Source organism: Tachypleus tridentatus, chromosome 4, assembly GCF_004210375.1.
Source record: "Tachypleus tridentatus isolate NWPU-2018 chromosome 4, ASM421037v1, whole genome shotgun sequence".
In the NCBI taxonomy this organism is placed as follows: Eukaryota; Metazoa; Arthropoda; class Merostomata; order Xiphosura; family Limulidae; genus Tachypleus; species Tachypleus tridentatus.
The window spans coordinates 76,668,312-76,687,558 of NC_134828.1; the positions used below are offsets into that span (position 1 = coordinate 76,668,312).

General features: G+C 32.5%; 1 protein-coding gene across 6 annotated transcripts in view; it reads right to left on the reverse strand.

Moving 5' to 3' along the window:
- The window catches only part of LOC143249485 (endophilin-A-like), a 73,642-nt gene that overhangs the window by 45,913 nt on the left and 8,482 nt on the right, over window positions 1-19,247 (reverse strand). For 3 of the 6 annotated variants that reach the window (XM_076499406.1, XM_076499403.1, XM_076499402.1), the window contains 3 exons: window positions 17,649-17,749; window positions 1,966-2,034; window positions 503-575 (listed from right to left, as the gene is read on the reverse strand). In XM_076499406.1, coding sequence (XP_076355521.1) covers window positions 503-575; window positions 1,966-2,034; window positions 17,649-17,693 — 187 coding nt within the window. In that variant the 5' untranslated portion in view covers window positions 17,694-17,749. Of the gene's footprint in view, window positions 1-502; window positions 576-1,965; window positions 2,035-16,343; window positions 16,472-17,648; window positions 17,750-19,247 lie in introns of those variants that run through there. The other 3 variants (XM_076499405.1, XM_076499408.1, XM_076499407.1) reach the window with 3 other exon arrangements.

Sequence of the window (19,247 nt, forward strand, 5' to 3'; positions counted from 1 at the left end):
GGAAGGAGTTACCTTTTTAAAGCTGCACCTTGTGCATGGATGCCAATAGCAGTATCTTCCAAAGGTAAGTCAGATGCAGTTCTGAGGTTATAGCCTCATTTACATTTGAATGGGAAGGACCAATCACATAAACTAGCGGGTCTGGAATAAGATCTCAACCAAAGCACTTTGGCAAAAAAGTTACTTACGACCCAGTAAAAGTAACAAACTATCATCTATAAGCAAGTACATACATACACACTCTTTATACGTGCATACTGTACAAAGTCTGTTCATTATATTATTTTATAACTGTTTTGAATCTCTACTTCCTTCTCATGAGTTCAGTTACCTAGAATCACGTCTTGTCTGTCTGAGGGAAATCAGTTTAACCTGAAAATACTGTGTGACCATCTATTTTTTGCTTACATTTATAATCAACTATAGTATTCTGGAGTCTAGAAAGTGGATTGTGATAGTTTAATCTTTATTACAAATATAACTAAATAGATTTCACATATACCTGGATTGGGTTGGAGGAATTCCTTTGTTTTTGTTATCAGTTCTTCTGCTAATCCATTCATTAAATCTGTTTTCTATTGAAAGAAATTCATCATTCTTAAAGACAGAAATTAATTAACAATATAAATGCTTTACTGAATTCATTACATTTGTTTTGTTATCTTACAGGTCTGTAATAAAGATGTGGATAACAATAAATGAATGAATAATACACTTGGTTAAATAGAACTGACTGAGCACCTAAGCATTTTCACAGTGATTGTATTAAAAACCTAACCATTTAAATAATAAAAAAAAAATTCTGAAGATTCACGAAAATTGAAAAGACCATATTTAAGGTCGAATTTGCATCACAGTATAAAATCAAAACAAGCATGAGAACTGTTCAGTATATATATGATGCATGAAGAAATTAAGATGCTGACAACTGGGAGGAGTGAATTTACATTTTTAAAGATCACATGAAGCTATATTTCTCTGCTTTACTGCATGTGCATTCACACCAGTTTAACAAGACATTTTTTACACTATGATAAGAATCAACACTTCTATACATACATCTACAGTTTTAAGTGAAAATACAAGATCACGGCTGCTTATTTTGATGTTTATAAAAACTGCTGTTAATATTTCTCACTTCCAAAAACACTTCAAACAGGAGCATCAGGGTTGCAAAAAGCCCAATCCCAATTTTTACAATTTCCAAGATAATAGAAAATTAACTTTTGAATGGTAAGAAATAAGGGTTCATTGACAAAATGAACATCATGACCAACTACTTGTAACATTAAAATCATTAGTTTACTTTTGTTTCCTCATTCATTAACTGGCCTACAGAAGAGCAACAAGTTAGAGAAAAGTATATCATCTTTTCAACTGTAATTTTACTAATGCCATAAGACAGAAACCCAGAGTGCCTATTCATTTACAAAATTTGTATTATTAATATATGATTCAAGTATAAAATGTTTGAATAATTTCAAGTTTTGTAAAAAGAGTTGCTTTTAAGTGTACACTATTCCTATCAGAATGCTAGCATAGAGAAAATGGAAGCGAAAACCATCATTTTAAATAATTTAACTTTCCCTGATAAATCTTTATGGTAACAAATATCTATTATTCTTGAAGGAACTTTAACTTAAAAATTACAACTATGTAACATAAAATTCCAAATTAGTACATATGATAATGTAACAAGTTTAACTTCCCAGCTTTATGATATGCAAATACAAAACTTTATATTTTATATGTTTTGCAAAGTCCTATAATGATGCTCATTAACCTTATAAGTTGGGAACAGTGAATTAAGATTTATAATTCAATACATATAATTTGGACATCTTAATATTATGATAAAAAACTCAATGTATGTAAAAGGAAAAAGTATTCCCAAAGAAGAGCATATTCTATATATTATTTCACTGGATTCTTGTAGAATTACTTATGTCCTACTACAATTCTCACCCTTTCCATTTCCATATACTCTTCTGTAAACTTGGTACCTTCTGCTCCACCAATCTTTTCACTCATGTACTGAAAGAGTAATAAATCAAACATGAAATACAGACTGCAAAAGACAGATACGACTAAACACATATAAAATTACTATGTAATATGTATTCTACACATTTGGTAAAACTGACCATTACAACTGTATCATTTAAAATATTAATTGTAGTACACATTTATGAAAAATAAAATAAAATACAGCACTACTTGGAGCAAACAAACTAATAATTCTTGCAGTATTAATTAACAGATAACAAATGCAAGAATTATTAGCTAAAGCAATGTTATAATACAGTGAACTGTACTAGCAAAGTAGTGAATAAAAGATTTATTGTGTTCAGTCATTTCAATCATGTTTAGCAATTTTTTAATCCTGATTTTTAGTTTAGAAAACCAGATTGTATAAAAAATGTACTAGTTAATTAAAGTGTATGCTTACAACCTTCTGCTAATTATATGTAGGAATACTGAAGTTATTTTAATAGCTCTGTGTCGGGTATATAATAACATGTATGTAAACCAAATGAATTGTTTTTTAATATTTAAATAACATTACTATTAAGAATGGATTATTTATCGGGTATAAAATAAACATTTTTGTCAACATGTATTAGTTAACAGCTTTATTCTTTATACAAGATGCTGATAAATCTAAATAAATTTGAACTAATATGATAACATCTTATGATTCGAGCTGGCTTAAAACTGGTATCTATTTTTGATACAATGAAAGGAAAATGATAGCTGTAATTAAAATATACCTGTTGTATACTATGCAAAGACTATGTGTCTTACTTGCCTATAATATATATATATTTCTTACATGCAAAATTCTTAAATTTCTCACTTCTGGATTTAGAATGTAAAATTCAGTAGAGGTCAAATTATAAGTTCAATCGAAGATGTTTTACTTTTTCTGGCTTTATCAGTAAAAACCTTATTTACTTATTCATGTGATAGTTGCAATGTTGTTCTTGATCTTATGTTTGTAGAAGAGGGATACCTCTTGGCTGTCATAAGGGACAGAGATATTCTTGCATCCAAGTGCCCTTTCCTTTTAGTCGACTGTGAGACGAATGTTATTTGTGAAAATGCATATGAAATCTTATTTTTTGAGAAATATGTTTAACTTTTGAAGACAATAGTTCATTCTTTTTAAAAGAGTAAAAAATTTCTTGTAAAAGTCCCTCCCCCACTGTTTCGTCCTGTTATTGTACTGATCATGTTAAAAACGTGTTGACAAGTTTAAAGAATGATAAGGTTCCTAGGCCAAATAATATTTCCCCAAGAACTTTGAAGGAGGTTAAGGATTGGATATGTAAGCTGCTTGCTACTACTTTCTTTATGTCCTTGAATAGTGGGTAAGTGCAAGATAATAAAAATCCCAATAATTATAGGTTACCATTAATTTTACATCAGTAAAGTATGCTTTGAAAAGCCATTAAACAAAATTTAAAATGCTCTGGGATAGTCAGCATGGTGCCACCATAGGAAAATTCTGCATTAGTAATCTTTTTAACATTCTTTGAAGAGGTTACTGGTAAAGTAGATAGGGATAATTGTGTAAATTTGGTGTACATGGATTTTCAAAAAGCATTTAAAAAGGTGTCATTATTGAATATAAATCTAAATAGGTTATAATATTGCTGTATAGGTTATTAGTTGGGCCACATTTGGAGCATTGAGTTCATTCTTGGGCTCCTTCCTTTAAGAATGACAGCAGATTGTCAGAAAGGGTTAAAAGGAGACATTATAGGATATTGTTATAATTAGGAAGAAAAGATTGTTATATGAAGAAATGTAAAGATCTATGAAATTGTTTCTTGAAAAAAAAAGAAGAGTTAAAGGGAATATGATTGATATGTATGAGATTGTTAAAGAAATTAATTGCATTGATGTATCAGATGTTGTTTTCAGAGTTAATGGTTGGAGCAATAAGACTAGGGACACAAATATAAATTCTGGCAAGGAAGGAGTCACCTTCAGTATGGACAGTTTTATTTTTCTGACAGGGTGGTTGACCTTTGGAGTGGATAACCTTCAGGTATGGTGAATGCAGTAAATTTAAGGAAATTCAAAGAAATGTTGATAAATATTTGAAGAAGGGCTGGCTTCAAGCATATATAGATTAGTTTAGTTCAGTATATGGGACTGTCCTGGCAGATGAATAGGTCTCTTGTTATCCTTAAATATCATGTCTGCTTCAAATTTAGATACCACTTGCATTACTTTTATTCACTGTTCATCCCTTTTGTTTGTTTGTTTGTTTACCACAGTGAATAGTTGTTCAATTTTATTTTGATTTAAACAGAAAGTTTCACCTCTTTTACTCCACATGTAACAAATTTCTGCATATTTCCAATACATATTAGATTCCTAAGGCTCTTGTTTTTGCAGAAGTCAGGTAACTGTGTATTATATAAATCAAACCTATCAAATACACATGTAATTTATATTTACATGCTTTAACAAAAATGTGGTAATTGACAGTATACTATGGAGCATGAGAACACAAAACAACCAAGATACTGTCTTTCAAAAGGCCTAATAAATATTCATATTCACTATTTCCATAATTTTATTTATATAAAACAATTAAACAAAATGATCACAAATTTATTTCTTGTGAGAAATCTAAAGTAGTAGTTTTTAATGTTTTATAATGAAACAAATATTAAATCTGTTATTGGTTTTGACACAAACTTGTGTAGTGCTCTGTATAATAAAAAGAAAATCTCAACTCATCTTAGTAAATTATCAAGTGCTATTTTCACTACTTCTAAAAAATTTATTCTGTGATTACATTTTGCAGTACACAACAGCCTTCAAGGATGCAGCAGAACACTAAAGTTGACACTCCTAAATGTAAGTCCTTCAATTAATTCTAAAAATAGGAGTGATTTAAGATTAGCATAACTTTCTTCTATCAGAAGGGTTATATCTTTAAGCAGTACAAAAATTAACCCTGATTCAAAGAAATTTGCAGTTACATATAACACCTTAAGTAGCTAATCAAATACATTTATAAGTGAGATGATTTGTTTGTTCTTGGAGTTTTTGCGAAAAGCTAGCTACTTGAGGGATATCTGTGCTAGCCGTTCCTAATTTAGAAGTGATAGGCTTGATCAAAGACAGCTAATTAATGCCACCCACAGACACTGATGCCAAATCTGTTGTTTCATTAAGTCTATGAAGAATACAAATTTACACAAGATAATGTTAACTAGAGTTCAACAGATGACATATGTTAAAGGGGCATAAAATTGTTTGTTTTTGAATTTCGCGCAAAACTATAATGAGGGCTATCTGTGCTAGCCATCCCTAATTTAGCAGTGTAAGTCTAGAGGGACGGCAGCTAGTCATCATCACCCACTGTTAACTCTTGGGTTACTCTTTTACCAACGAAAGTGGGATTGAACGTCACATTATAACGCCCCCACGGATGTAAGGGCGAGGATGTCTGGTGCGACCGGGATTCGAACTCGCGACCCTCAAATTACGAGTCCAACTCCTTAACCCACCTGGCCTTGCCGGGCCTGGGGGCATAAAAATGACATTTAATTAAATAGCGATAATTTTATTCGTTTCTACTTATTCGTAGATGTCTAAATAAATAAATGAAACATAATGAAAGAAAAAGAAACTGCTCATTAAGAACTAGGTATAAATAATTATTTGTGGAAACGAGATCTTGAAAAGATTCCGATTGTCAGTTTTCTCGCCAAAATGAAATCTTTATCAAGAATAAAAGTGTATATGCCAAGCTTAACTACAAATTTATAAGCGAGATGATTTTTCTGTTCTTGGAGATTTCGCGAAAAGCTAGCTACTTGAGGGATAACTGTGCTAGGCGTTCCTAATTTAGAAGTGATAGGCTCGAGGAAAGGCAACTAGTTAATGCCACCCACAGTCAACTCTTAACAGTGAAATATAAGAATCAGTGATGATGTTCGCTCCTCTACATAAAAAAATTTCTCAACCCAAACGAGCCGTTTTTACATATATAGTAAAATATATGATTGTCTATAAAATTATAACGCACCTATGGCTGAAAAGGCGAATATGTTATGGGAAGGGATACCAACTCGCGACTCGCAGATTGCAAGTCGAGCGCCCCAGCATAAACATTATTAAAACAGAACTGTTTTGCATTACAAATACTTAATCAAGCACACAGTAAATTTTCGATGTATACATGGTTTTAAAATTAGTTACAACTGAATAAAAGGATGACTGAAAATAATATTACCTGATATAAAGTATTTTTAAATTACTTCGTACCACTGATGTGGCTTTTCGTGACAGGTTTAATTATGTTGTATGAATCATGCATTTGTCTGATTAATCCTTTAATTCGAAATTTATATATGTTTTTTTTTCAATGCTATTTAACCCGCCAGTGGCAGAGTGGAATGTCCGCGGATTTAAACAATAAAAACCGGATTTCAATATCATTAGTGGACAGAGATCAAGTAGCCCTGTGTGTAGCTTTGTGCTCAACTACAAACAACCCAACGTATTTAAATCAATTGATTAGAGACTTACGCCAAATCTGTTGTTTCATTAAGTCTATGACGAATACAAATTTACCCAAGATAATGTTAACTAGAGTTCAACAGATGCCATATCTTAACTCCGCAAGACATTGCGTTTTATATTATAAATGACATTGTCTTTTAATTTATTATACGCACACCCATTCACAGACTTTCCTACTGCTTTTTCAACGCCCCCCGCTAGTACAGCGGTATGTCTACGGATTTACAACGCTAAAATCGGGGATTAGATTCTCTCGGTGGGCTCAGCAGATAGCGTGATGTGGCTTTGCAACAAGAAAATACACACACATGCTTTTTCAAAAAATCATTAGCAAACAACCTTCATTTCAAAATTTTACACGTTAATTTAAATTTAAATAACATTTGAAATTTGATTAATTGCTTTTAATTCATTGTATCCCAAACAAATGAACATTTTTCAACCTAGTTATTATAGCTATTGCCGTGCAATTACGAGAATAATTTATCTAAAGAAACTGAACTGTTAAATTCCCGAGTGAAAACACTGATATCGCATATGCTAAGTAAATCCGGAATACGTTATTGATTATAAAACAAAACATTCACATTATGAGGGGTGTAAACCTACTGAAGTAGACCACTTCCGTTTACAAACAAGAGGATTTCCTCCAACCATTCAATACTTCTACAACATTCATCATACTTACAATTCTACAGAAGTTTCACAGTGTATTATCACCTCCCAATATGAACAAACAGATTACAGGAGGTGTGGCTAAGGTTTTTCTTTTTTAAATCTTGAACCGAGGGTCAAATAACTTTGAATCTAAATTACTTCTGTCCGTAGTTGGTTAGAAAACAAAAGCAGAGGAAATCTGTAACAAACAGTGGTGTTGCCACAGAATATAAAGGAATATTCTGATATTTTGCATTACAGGTTAACATTTATAATTGGAATTCAAAGAACTATTGGAAGTTATTGTAACTTGGAAAATTAAGCACACTAGAAAATGTCTACTGGTGACTGCTGCACAATGTTTGTAACAACTTTGAGCAGACTAAGTAAATTAAAAGTAGAAAAATAATTACAACGGTCTAGAAAAGTGCTTTTTCCTTCTCAAATAGTTGAAGTAATGTCTCATTAAATAACTCCGTCTAATTGACGTGACATTTATTCGTTCCAACAAAACCCAGCTTGGAGTCGACTGCTTATTAATGAAGTTCTGACTTACAAAACGTTGAACTTGTCATTAATATTGCATACAATGCATAAAATATTAAACATTAAAACGACTGTCATACAATTAATGTCAAATTTTTAAATATGTCTTAAAATATATGAACAACAAACACACACAAACTGATCTCCAAGTCTCGTTATTACTTATTGATAACTGTTTTATTGATATGAGATTTTCTGAACAATGTTCTTGTACTTTGCTTGTTTGGAATTAAGCACAAAACAATACAATGGACTATTTGTGCTCTGCCCACCACGAGTACTGAAACCGGTTTCTAGCCTTCAAGTCCACAGACATGCCACTGTGCCACGTTCTTGGAATTTATCTTGTACTCTTTGTGGTTAAATTTTTGTTCTATTTATATATGTTTTAAAAATAAATTCACAATAGACAAGCTTTACATATAAACACCTGTGGAACTGATTAACATTTTAATGAAATCAAACTAATTTATTTGATGAAATATTTCCACAAATAACAATAACCTAACTGATAAATAAGACAAACAAAGCTATTAGCATCCATTGAACTAAATAAAACTAGGTAATTATTATGATAACGCATTTTACAGTTACTATAAATTAAAAAAAAAACACACACAAAAAATCAGTTGCCGGATTGTGTTTGATTCCAGTACTTAATTTCTGGCAAAAACAAAATCAACTGAATTTTTAGCGCTATATATATGTATGTATGCTGGTGTGTGCCAAAGAGGTAATTCTTAATAGTATATACAGTAAGTTAAATATACAGATGTGTTGGACTAAGGATTCTTCTACACTAGGAGTCTGTGACTTGTTAGTGATAAATTCGATAATAAACGAACAGCAGACACTCCACTTGTTTTTAAAATAATATACATATATTCGAAACAACTTAAACGTATATACAAAAATGCTTTATATCATGCAGATCGTAGTTTTATCTTAAACAGTATACAGTTTTCTTCCTGTCAAAAGTCATCTTAAGCCAATTCAGTTGACAAGCTGAACTATTCATCACTACTTCTTATCCATACAGTAAACTTGTATAGTTCACTTACACTGTTGTTGAGTTAGTGCAGTTGTATCCTGAACTTCCAATAATCGATTGTTTTTTTTCACGCTTCCAATAATCGTGCGTCCACTTAGGCAGGTTCGATTAGTTTAGAACACCCTTTGACGAGAAAACTTATTTTAGCTTATCTATTTCAAACTATAAATTTCGCTCTTAACGTATCGATCGTTAGGCCTTTCACTCTCATGATAGTTAACTTTTCTCTGACTGATCTCTTTTGCATGACTTTACTTTTTCTCTCTTTCCACTCATCTGTTTGCTGTTATTTATAAATCACTTAGGCCTTCTAGAAATTTATATACCCTTGATGTCAATGAATTGCACACAATGTTCAATAGCATCGACATAAATAATTACAAACATAATGTAAATCAATTTATAATACCATTTGCACTAAACAGTCTGTTATATCTGACATAATTTCCTTTTCAAGAGAAATATTTACAATATTTTTTCACTATATACAAATATTATTTTCAGGTCATATACTAATTATTCTCATATAGTCTATACCAACATTTGCAGTTCCTTTGTTGGCCTCTTCTAATGTAAGACCTCAAATAGAGCTTCACTTTCACATGATTCACTGTCTTCATCTTAATTTGCTGTTGTCTGGTATCTGCATTTCCTAATCTGTCTGTATACTGACACAATGGATTTTGTTCCTCTTTATCTTCTTACCAGACAGCTCTTTATTTTTGTTAATATTGTTATGTTCCATCCTCACCCACTGCTCCTAGGCCTAGTAGGTCTTCATCTTCTATGACAAAATTACTGTCTTCTGGTTCTGCATTTATGACAGTTACATGTTTCATGTTCATCTTTACCTCAGTAGCTGCAATACTTCTCCTTCAAAGTATGCCTTCTACAAATTGGAATGGTAAACCACGGTTGTTTCATCAACATTCAATTTATTGTGCATTCTGCTTATCACTTCATGTACTGTGAAAAGTCCTTTCCACTACTGGGCAAGTTTGTAGCAGAACTACTTTCTAGTCTTCAAATGTTGACTCTTGGTTTTCTTGTTTTAGAAGTTTCTGCTGTCTTTGGGTTTGGCTTGTCCAGTAAAACTGTTTTGATAGGTCATGTTTAATATTCCTTTTTTACTTTTCTGTTTTTAAATCTCTTTCCACTTTGTATTTGCTCAACTCTTTCTTGGATACTGTGCTGAAATTTCTATGGTGAAGGGTCATTTTTCTGCACTTCCTTCAATTTTTACTGCATTGTATGTGTTCTACCACCAAGCCATATATTGGTTCCTTGATACATATAGCTTCAAGGTCTCCTACATAATATGGAGTATCTACTTTTTTATATTTGCTGTGGGAAACTATCACACTGTCCCACAAATTAGCACATACAAATGTACCTTGTCTGTCATCTGATCAGATACTGGACTGGTTTTCATTGCTGCACTGCTGCATCTAGTGTCTTATAGAACCTTTACTTTCTTATCACTAACATATCTTTCATACAATGATTTTGTATCATTTTGATATCTGTCACATGTTCCAAACACTGATCAATCATGAAATTGGCATTTACTTCTTGCAGTAAATCTGATGTGTTTTCACGATTCTGTTTCTTCTAGTAGTAACATATATTGTAGCGGTCACTCTTATTTCTTACTGGTGCTATCTCAGCAAATAGCCCCAGCTGCTTTATGTTGAAATTCCCACTATTGCCTGCTGATAATAAACTTTCACTCCTTTGCAAAGAGTCCTATTTTATAACAAACATAGCATTTCTTTTTCCTTCTGTCCATTAACCTTCTGCTACCTTTGATATATTCTTGCTTCTGGTTAATCATCAATGGTTTCAATTTTAACTGGATATATTAGACCAGTGGGGAACTTGAACTTGTCCCATCATGGAATTCCATACACTGTTCTGCCAGTTTGATCATCTCCTTCACATGTTTTGATGCTCTTTTCTTTAGGTACAGCAACATGTCAATTAAACACATGATAAATGGAAGATAACTGTCCTACTTGTATAGGAAATTTATATCTTTACTATTATGAGAATAGATTTACTGAAAACTACACAAATCTGGATATTTTTATAATGTGATGGTCGATCCCACTGTTCATTAGTAGCTCCGTTGGTGGTGATGACTGCCTTCCATAAGTCTCATAATTTAGTTATCAGAAGTCATGTAGAACTACCACACAGAGACAAAGATTTTTAAAGTGTTATGAGTCATCAAATAAAATCAGCACCTTGTAACCCAGGTTTAAAAGTGTTTTGTGTGTTTTTGGATTTCGTGCAAACTATACACTAGCTATCTGATTTAGCCATCTCGAATTTGAAAGTGACAGATTAAAGGGAAGTTAGCTAATCTATACCACTACCAACTCTTGTCTGACTGAATAGTAGTATATATCAGGGGTAGCCAAACTTGCTTAACAACGATACACATACGATAAACTTCAGATGTTTGCTGCAAGATATGAACAAATATTACACACGTTTTTATTGTTTCATGCATATTTGATTTAATTACTTTTATATAAATATTAAAAAATACATGCACATAATAATATTTATTCATGTATGTAGTTTTTAAACTGTTAATTTGTATTGGTTTCAATAATCACAAAGTACACATATATGTGTGTACTTTGAGATTATATGTATAAAATCACACCAAATGTTTTCAAAATCCTGGATGCTTACTGCTTTAACTATACTGAGTGTATTTAATACTGTAATGTATTACAGAAACATCTATGAAAAATATGCAAATATGCATTTGATTAACATTAAACGAGACTGCCAAAAATAAAAAGGGGTAAAAACATATTTTTAATGATATTTATTTGTCTTAGTGAATATCTGGTCATAACATGGAGGAAAATCTATAAAACAATAAAATTAGAGCTATTTTAATCAGATACAACCTTAAAAAATTTAGTCTTATCATAATATTTTTCTGACACAAACAGACATTGATACAATTATCAAGCTATTTATTGATAGTAGAGGTCTCATGAGTTTCTATCTTGGTTACGAGTCATTGAAATTCTGGCTGATGTGTTGTCAAGGCTGTATGAATTATCTCCATCAGGTGTTGATTTGCAACAATTGCACGATGCTTTAACTTTGCAAACTTCATTACAGAGTACAGTGATTCACAGTAGTATGTTGTGCTGAAAATTGAGATGAGTCACACAATGGTTTACTTCAGTTCAGGATATTTTATTTCTGGAACTTGCTTTCATAAATCAATTGTAAAATTGGATTTATGGTTCATCTGTAGACCCAGGTCCTCCTGTAGTTCTATTAGTTCCAACAGCAGATGATGCTGTAACCAGAGGTTTGAGAATTAGACAACCATCATTGATCCCATCAACCATGAATGGATTTATAAGAAAGGCAAAGCAGGGCTTCAGATTCTGCAAGTCCTCAAACCTATCTAGGAAATTATCAAGAAGTCCTTATAATTTATCTTTGTATTCCTCCAGTTTGTGGTCTTTTATTTCAATATCAGGGAATATATTTACTCTCATTTGAAGATTGGGAAAGTAACTGAAACTTCTTGACAATATGTCTTTTTGAAAAAAGTCTTATTTTATTCTGAAAGTTGAAAATTGTTTGAGTAAAATCAGAAACAATCTTACCCTTCCCCTGGAGTGCCAAATTAAAAGTTTGTAGATGATTCATTATAATCAGTAAGGAATATTAGATCTTGCATCCATTCATCATTTCCCAGTTGAGGATAGAATATTTTCTTTTCTTCAAGAAAAGTAATAACAGACTCCAACAGATCCACAAACCTATTTAAGACATTGCTGGTTGATAGCCATTTCACAATGCAGTGAAAAGAGACACCACTGGGTTTATGTTCAAGCTCTGGTTCTTCAGTAAAATTCTTAAACTGTTGGTGGGTCTTCCCATTTAAGTGTAAGAAATTGACAATTTAAAGAACAAATTTCATAACATCTTCATACTTCAAGCATCTGGCTGCCAGGTGTTCATGATGAATAATACAATGAACAGGGAGAAACTCTGGAAAGCTGCAATCACTTTTCAGAAGTGCAATTAATCCTGCATTTTTCCCCACCATTGTAGATGCTCAATTTATTGCAGCACTGATGAGTTTGTTCAGTGGAATATCAGTATTTTATAGGCTCTGTCAAGCACATTTTTTAATGTCAACACCATGAGTTGTTTCTTTTGGTGCCACTACATTCCAACATCTCTTCTTTAACAGTTACATCACAGGAAACATAATGAACAAATACCACTAGTTGTGGATTGTCTTGTATGCCTGTAGATTTGTCAAGGGCTAAGCTGAATGCAAAGGAATTCTTTAAATCATTTTGCTTGCAACATCAGCAATGATCTGGGAGATATACATCTCTGTAGTGTGGCATGAAGCTATTGTTTGTGCTATTAGTCGCTGAAGTTTTGTGTCATTTGGTTCTAACACTGCAACAACTTCAGCTATATTATTCTTTACAAATTCTCCATCAGAATATGGGCGTTCAGCGCGAGCAACGTTCCATGATATAACAAAACTAGCTTCAGCCGTTGTATCATATTCCTTACTGAATGTTGTCAGTGTCTGCTGGCTGTTTAGTGATGATTTCAACACAGTTAACTTGTTTTTCCGTAATTCTAATTTAGGTGGATAATCAGACGAAAAGTTTTTGTGACTTGTTTCATAGTGGCATTTCACGTTACTGACTTTGTAATGACTGAGTAACTAATTGCAGATAAGACACAAAGGTTTACCTCCTTTAACAGTGAATGCAAAATTCTTCCCACACTCTGGCTTAAAATTTCTGGTTTCATCTTTATACTTTCACTTCTTACAGTTTGATGACGCCATCTTCCTTCACAAAAATTTTCACAGACACTTCTAAAAAATTAGTGAAAAGAAACAATAAGCTCCAGCACATGCAACGTAAACAAACTCTACAATGCTCACTATCACACTAACACTCCGCTAATCTTATTGCCCACAACACAGCCACAATAACGCAATCACAAGCCACACCCACTAAAACTGACATTGTCAAAATCGGCTTGTAGATCACTAATTCTCCAGCACAATTCCTCTGTAGTCCTTGCTGATCCAAAATTTCTTTAATCCCTCACTCAAATCTAGCATTAAAATTGAGATTTAAATTCTTAAATATATTTACTCACCATGAACATTAAATTTATGTTTTAATCCTGGTAAATAATTATAAAGCTTGAAATTTTTTTATTTACCTTTTATATTAATTGTGATAAAAAAGGAGCTCAGCCAACATATTTCCGCGAATCGCACATTATATGTAAAAGAACTGCATATGGCTCGCGAGCCGAGGTTTGGCCAACCCTGGTATATATGATTATCATTTGCATAATATCCAAACGGTAAAACACGATTTACATTGCATATATTTGGCAGTAAGAAGGCCCAAAACATGGAACTTTAGGCTTAATAGTTTGCATATTAACTATTGGACATATTTGGTCCAGATTTAAAAGTACCCATACACACTAAAAACATTCCTTCTACGTTCAAGTTAAATTTGTACAAGTACACCCTTATTTCAATTTGACTTATAACAATGACGTAAGAAGATAACTGAAATGCAATTCATTTGATTCATCTCGTTGTACTTTTAAATATTTTACTTTTCTGATGTATCAATTCACAATATTAGGTATGTATTTATTAACTAAAAAAAAATTAAAATGTAATTCTGATTTACAGAGCTATCAAAGATGACACGCAAGTATTTTTTGTTTATTTTCGGGTAGGCTATTCTGTCATGGGTGGGTGGTTTCACAATTTAAAATAACCACTTAATGTACGTGCAGTGATAATTTTAAGGTTTTATGGGCCCAGGGTTAAGGCGTTAGAGTTGTAATCTGAGGGTCGTGGGTTCAAATCCCCGTTGCACCAAACATGCTCTCCCTTTCAGCCATTGGGGCATTATAATGTGACAGTCAATCCCACTATTTGTTGGTAAAAGAGTAGCCCAAGAGCTAGCAGTGGGTGGTGATGACTAGATGCCTTCTCTCTGGTCATGCAGTGCAAAATTAGGGACGGCTAATGCAGATAGCCCTTGTGCAGCTTTGAGCAAAATTCAAAAACAATCTTTTTGCTTTTTCTATCTCCTTTTCCTTATATACTGTATCATATTTTTGAGTTAGTGAGAACAATGCTCTGTGAAGAACAATTCATTTGGAGAGGTTAAGCTATCCAAAGCCTCTTAATACATACCACCCCTGATAGTTAAATAGAATTTACTTTTGTGCAAAGTTCCTAATTATTTAAACATTCAAGTCTGATTTAGTACTATTAATAGACTTAAAACAAAGTTTCTGTAATAGCTGGATAAGTGATTTAATATTGCAAATACTGAGTTTAGTATTAAGCTTTAGCCTCAAACTTAATATTTTAAATATGGTTGTGATGTTGTTCTTTGTTGGCCTGGCTATTTTAAATTATTTCATGAAAATAAGGGAAAGTCCAGTCCAAGTAACAATATCAAATGAGTTTTCTTAACGTTGGCTACTATCAGTATCACTTGTACATAGCCTGTAACTTGTAGGCCAAAGTTTACAAATGACATTCAAATGAAAATACCACTCTTGAGTGTATTATGATTAATTTCAAAATAAACTTACTCCTACAATTTCATGGCTGGTCAAGTTGCTGAATATATTGAAATTAAATATCCACTGAATGATTAGTATCACACAAACTGAAAACAAAATTAGCTCAATACTTCCCTGATTCATTCATTTAAAATGTAGTAATATAGTGGTTCCCAAACTGTGCGCCACGGGATATTTCAAATTTCCGAGGGAAACACACCTGTCGGACACCGCGTGAACTACTAGCTCGAGGTAGTTCACAGTTTTAACATTAGTTCGAGTTACTTTTCTTTCAATGACGTTCTCTAAAGTTTGAGATATGTTTTTATTTACTTGTACTTTCGGCTACATCAGTAACTTCTCAAACTTTCTCATTTCTTAGATTTTGTATATCCATCAGTAATTGAAATAACTGAAGGTTGTTGTGATCAAATGTCTGCGAGTTCTAGCAAAGTTCAGCAAATTATTTTGTTTATTTTTAGCCCTTGTGCATAAAAGTGGAAAGAATTTTGAACATTAATAAGAAGTGTGGGAGTGAAGAAAATGACGACAAACCACAGACCAGTGACAAAGTTGTGAAGAAACTGAAACATGAGGATAATTATCTAGGTTTTCGTTTTACTTTGGTAGATGTCAATTATGAAGAATGTCTGAAGTGTGTGTTATGTCTAAAAGTTTTGGCTCCAGAGTGCATGCTTCCAAGTATAAAATGCCACTTAGAGACCAATCATCCTAACACGGCTAGTAAATCCCATGATTATTTTACTCGAAAGTTAAAAAATTGAAAGTACAAAAAAGTACATTTTTGAAACACGCATCAATACCAAGCAATGCTTTACTAGCATCCTACAAGGTAGTATATATGGTTGAAAAATGTAAAAAGCCTTGCACCCTCGTAGAAAACGGATTTTACCTGTTGCAGTGGATATGGTGAACATTATGGTTGATGAATATGCAGGAAGACTGCCTTCAAAGATGCCTTTATCCAACAATACTGTCAGTTGTAGAATTCAACACATGCCCAAAGACCTCAACGATCAGCTAATTGAAAAAATGAAAGGGTAGGAAATTGGGTTATAGCTAGATGAGGCAATGGAGAGTAACAAGGAAACTCATTTGATTTGCTGAACATGGTTAGTGACAAAATTGTGGATGACCTTCTCTTTTGTAAAAGTACCAATGCAGGCACAAAGACTGAAGACTTGTTTGAGATACTTGACACTTTATGTATGAAAACAATTTAGACTGGACTAAGTATGTTGGTGTCTGATTCCAAGGTTTGAGAAGCTGTGCAGTGCCCAACAGTCTCACACAAATAATAATTGTGGTTATTTAAAAATGAAATAAAAATATTGTTTTTAATTTCAATTTATGTGTATTATTCTTTCAAATGACTACTAAGTTGTTAGGATCTATCCACTTAATAAACACAATCTGAGAGTTGCGGGTTCGAATTTCCATCACACCAAACGTGTTCACTCTTACAGCCGTGAGGGCATTATAATGCAACAGTCAATCCCACTATTTGTTGGTAAAAGAGTAGCCCAAGAGTTGGCAGTAAATGGGGATGTCTAGCTGCCTTCTCTCTAGTCTTATAATGCTAAATCATAATGCCCCTACAGCTGAAAGGGAGAGCAGGTTTGATGTGACAGGGATTCACACGACCCTCAGATTATGAGTCAAGTGCTTTAACTACCTGGCCATGCTGGACCAGTGATTTATAAATCCAGAAGTTATAAAATCACCCACACACTATATGGTTTAATTTAGGCTGGATATCCCAGGTTGTTTTATTGCACACAAATTTTAAGAGCAAAAATATGTAAAAATCTGTCTAAAAAACAACTACAAAACATTTGAGTTCCATTACACAGACGTTGGTTTATATAACACAGCATTTAGATAAAATATAAAGTCATTGCCAAAAACAAGTTTTATTACCTTAAGTTAGGAAAGTTGAGGTTTATATTGAAAATGAAAGTCCATAAATTGAATATATATATGTAGTACAGTTGTACCAAAACAATCAAGTATTGAAACTGAAATCATTGAATATTTGTAGTAATGCAAGTTGTTGGCTTTTCTTTATTGAAAAGACATTCCTTAACATTTTTTTTTTTTCCAGTAGACAAATTTTACCACAAAAATGTAATTTCATGTCTTAAATAGAAAAAAAAAATCTTTGAAATTGGAAAAGTTTTAAAATATATATACATACCTGATTGGCTTTGTTAATCTGTTTTTTTAATCCAGAGAATGCCATGCTGAATTAATTTTACTTCAATAAAAGTTTCAGTCTAGGAAATGATTTTTCTTTATCTGAAATAAGACAAAAATTGGATCATAAATCTTTAAGACTTTAAAGTAAGGATCACTCCTTGTTCAGAATTACACCTTTACCAAACTAGCACCTAAAAAGAAAAGTGATTACATTGTGTTTCAAAGTATAAATATGAAATGAATAAAACTAAGAATAACATTTTGTAAAATATTTATCTAATTCATTTTTATAAATACTATTTGTTTCACTAATTGTTTCTGTTGGATTAAAATCATATAAAATCCTGTACATGTTTTGTGTATTTTTACCTAGCTTAAAGGGGGAAACTAAATAAGTTTACGTGTAAATTTCTGCAATACCCAATAAATCAACAATATATTTTACATGTAAACAAATTGGATTGTTCTCAAAGGTTCATTCCTTAACCAGGAATGTGAGGGTCCATAAGGCATTTAAGCAATCAGATGTGTTTTTTTATCTCTAAATAAATAACGTCTTAATATGAACTCCACATTAATTTTTTCTTGCGAGGAAAATTCCAGCATTTGATGTTTTGCCAAAACATTAAATGTATCAGCACTTTTAGTGCAGACCATTATGTGAATTGTTTGCTTCTTTGTTTGTTTAAATATAAACACAAAGCTACACAATAGTCTATCTGTGTTCTTCTCACCACAGATATTGAAACCCAGTTTCTAGCATTGTAATTCTTCAGACATGCTGCTGAAGGGGTCATGGTGAAAATGAGATGAATCCATGTTTATTGAATAAATTGTTTCAATGTCTTGTGTAGAAGATGTTTGCTTCTTCTCATTGTTGGGATTTTGTTCTTATAGATCTGGGACAGTCAAGTTCACGTAAACCTCTTCCTCCTGTTTGTACTGTTGTCTTGCTTACTGGTGAATGTTAATGACAACACAACATGAAAGTCGAAGCAAAACACACTTGCTTCGAAGACGTGCTATGACTAAACGGTTTGGGCAAATCTACATGAGGGCTATCTGTGCTAGCTATCCCTACTTTAGCAATGAAAAACAAGAAGGAAGTCATCACTGGTTACTCTTTTACCAAATAATGATCGATCCTCACAGCTGAAAGGGGCAGTCATGTTTGGTGGGATGGGGATTCAAACCTGTGATCCTCAGATTGCAAGTCAAGCACTCTAACCACCTTTTCTTTTTTTTTTTTTTTTTTTCTTTATCACTCCACCCTCATAGAGGGGATATAAAGAAAAATACACCAATCTGTCTAGACTTCTCATGATAATGGCTGTACTTGTCTGAATAATAAAGAAATATTAATTAAAAGGTAATTACTTGAGATACATATACATAAAGTTAGTAACAAAACAAAAAAGTATTACCAAAAATATTAATAATAAGATGAACTAGAATAAACTGAAAATAATTGAAAAAAAAAAAAAATCATCATTCCAAATCTCTGCATTGTACATAATCCTGTACACCTTTCCATGCTGGTCCAAATTTATCGAACAATGTGGTATGACAAGATATACTACAGACAGATATCTTAACA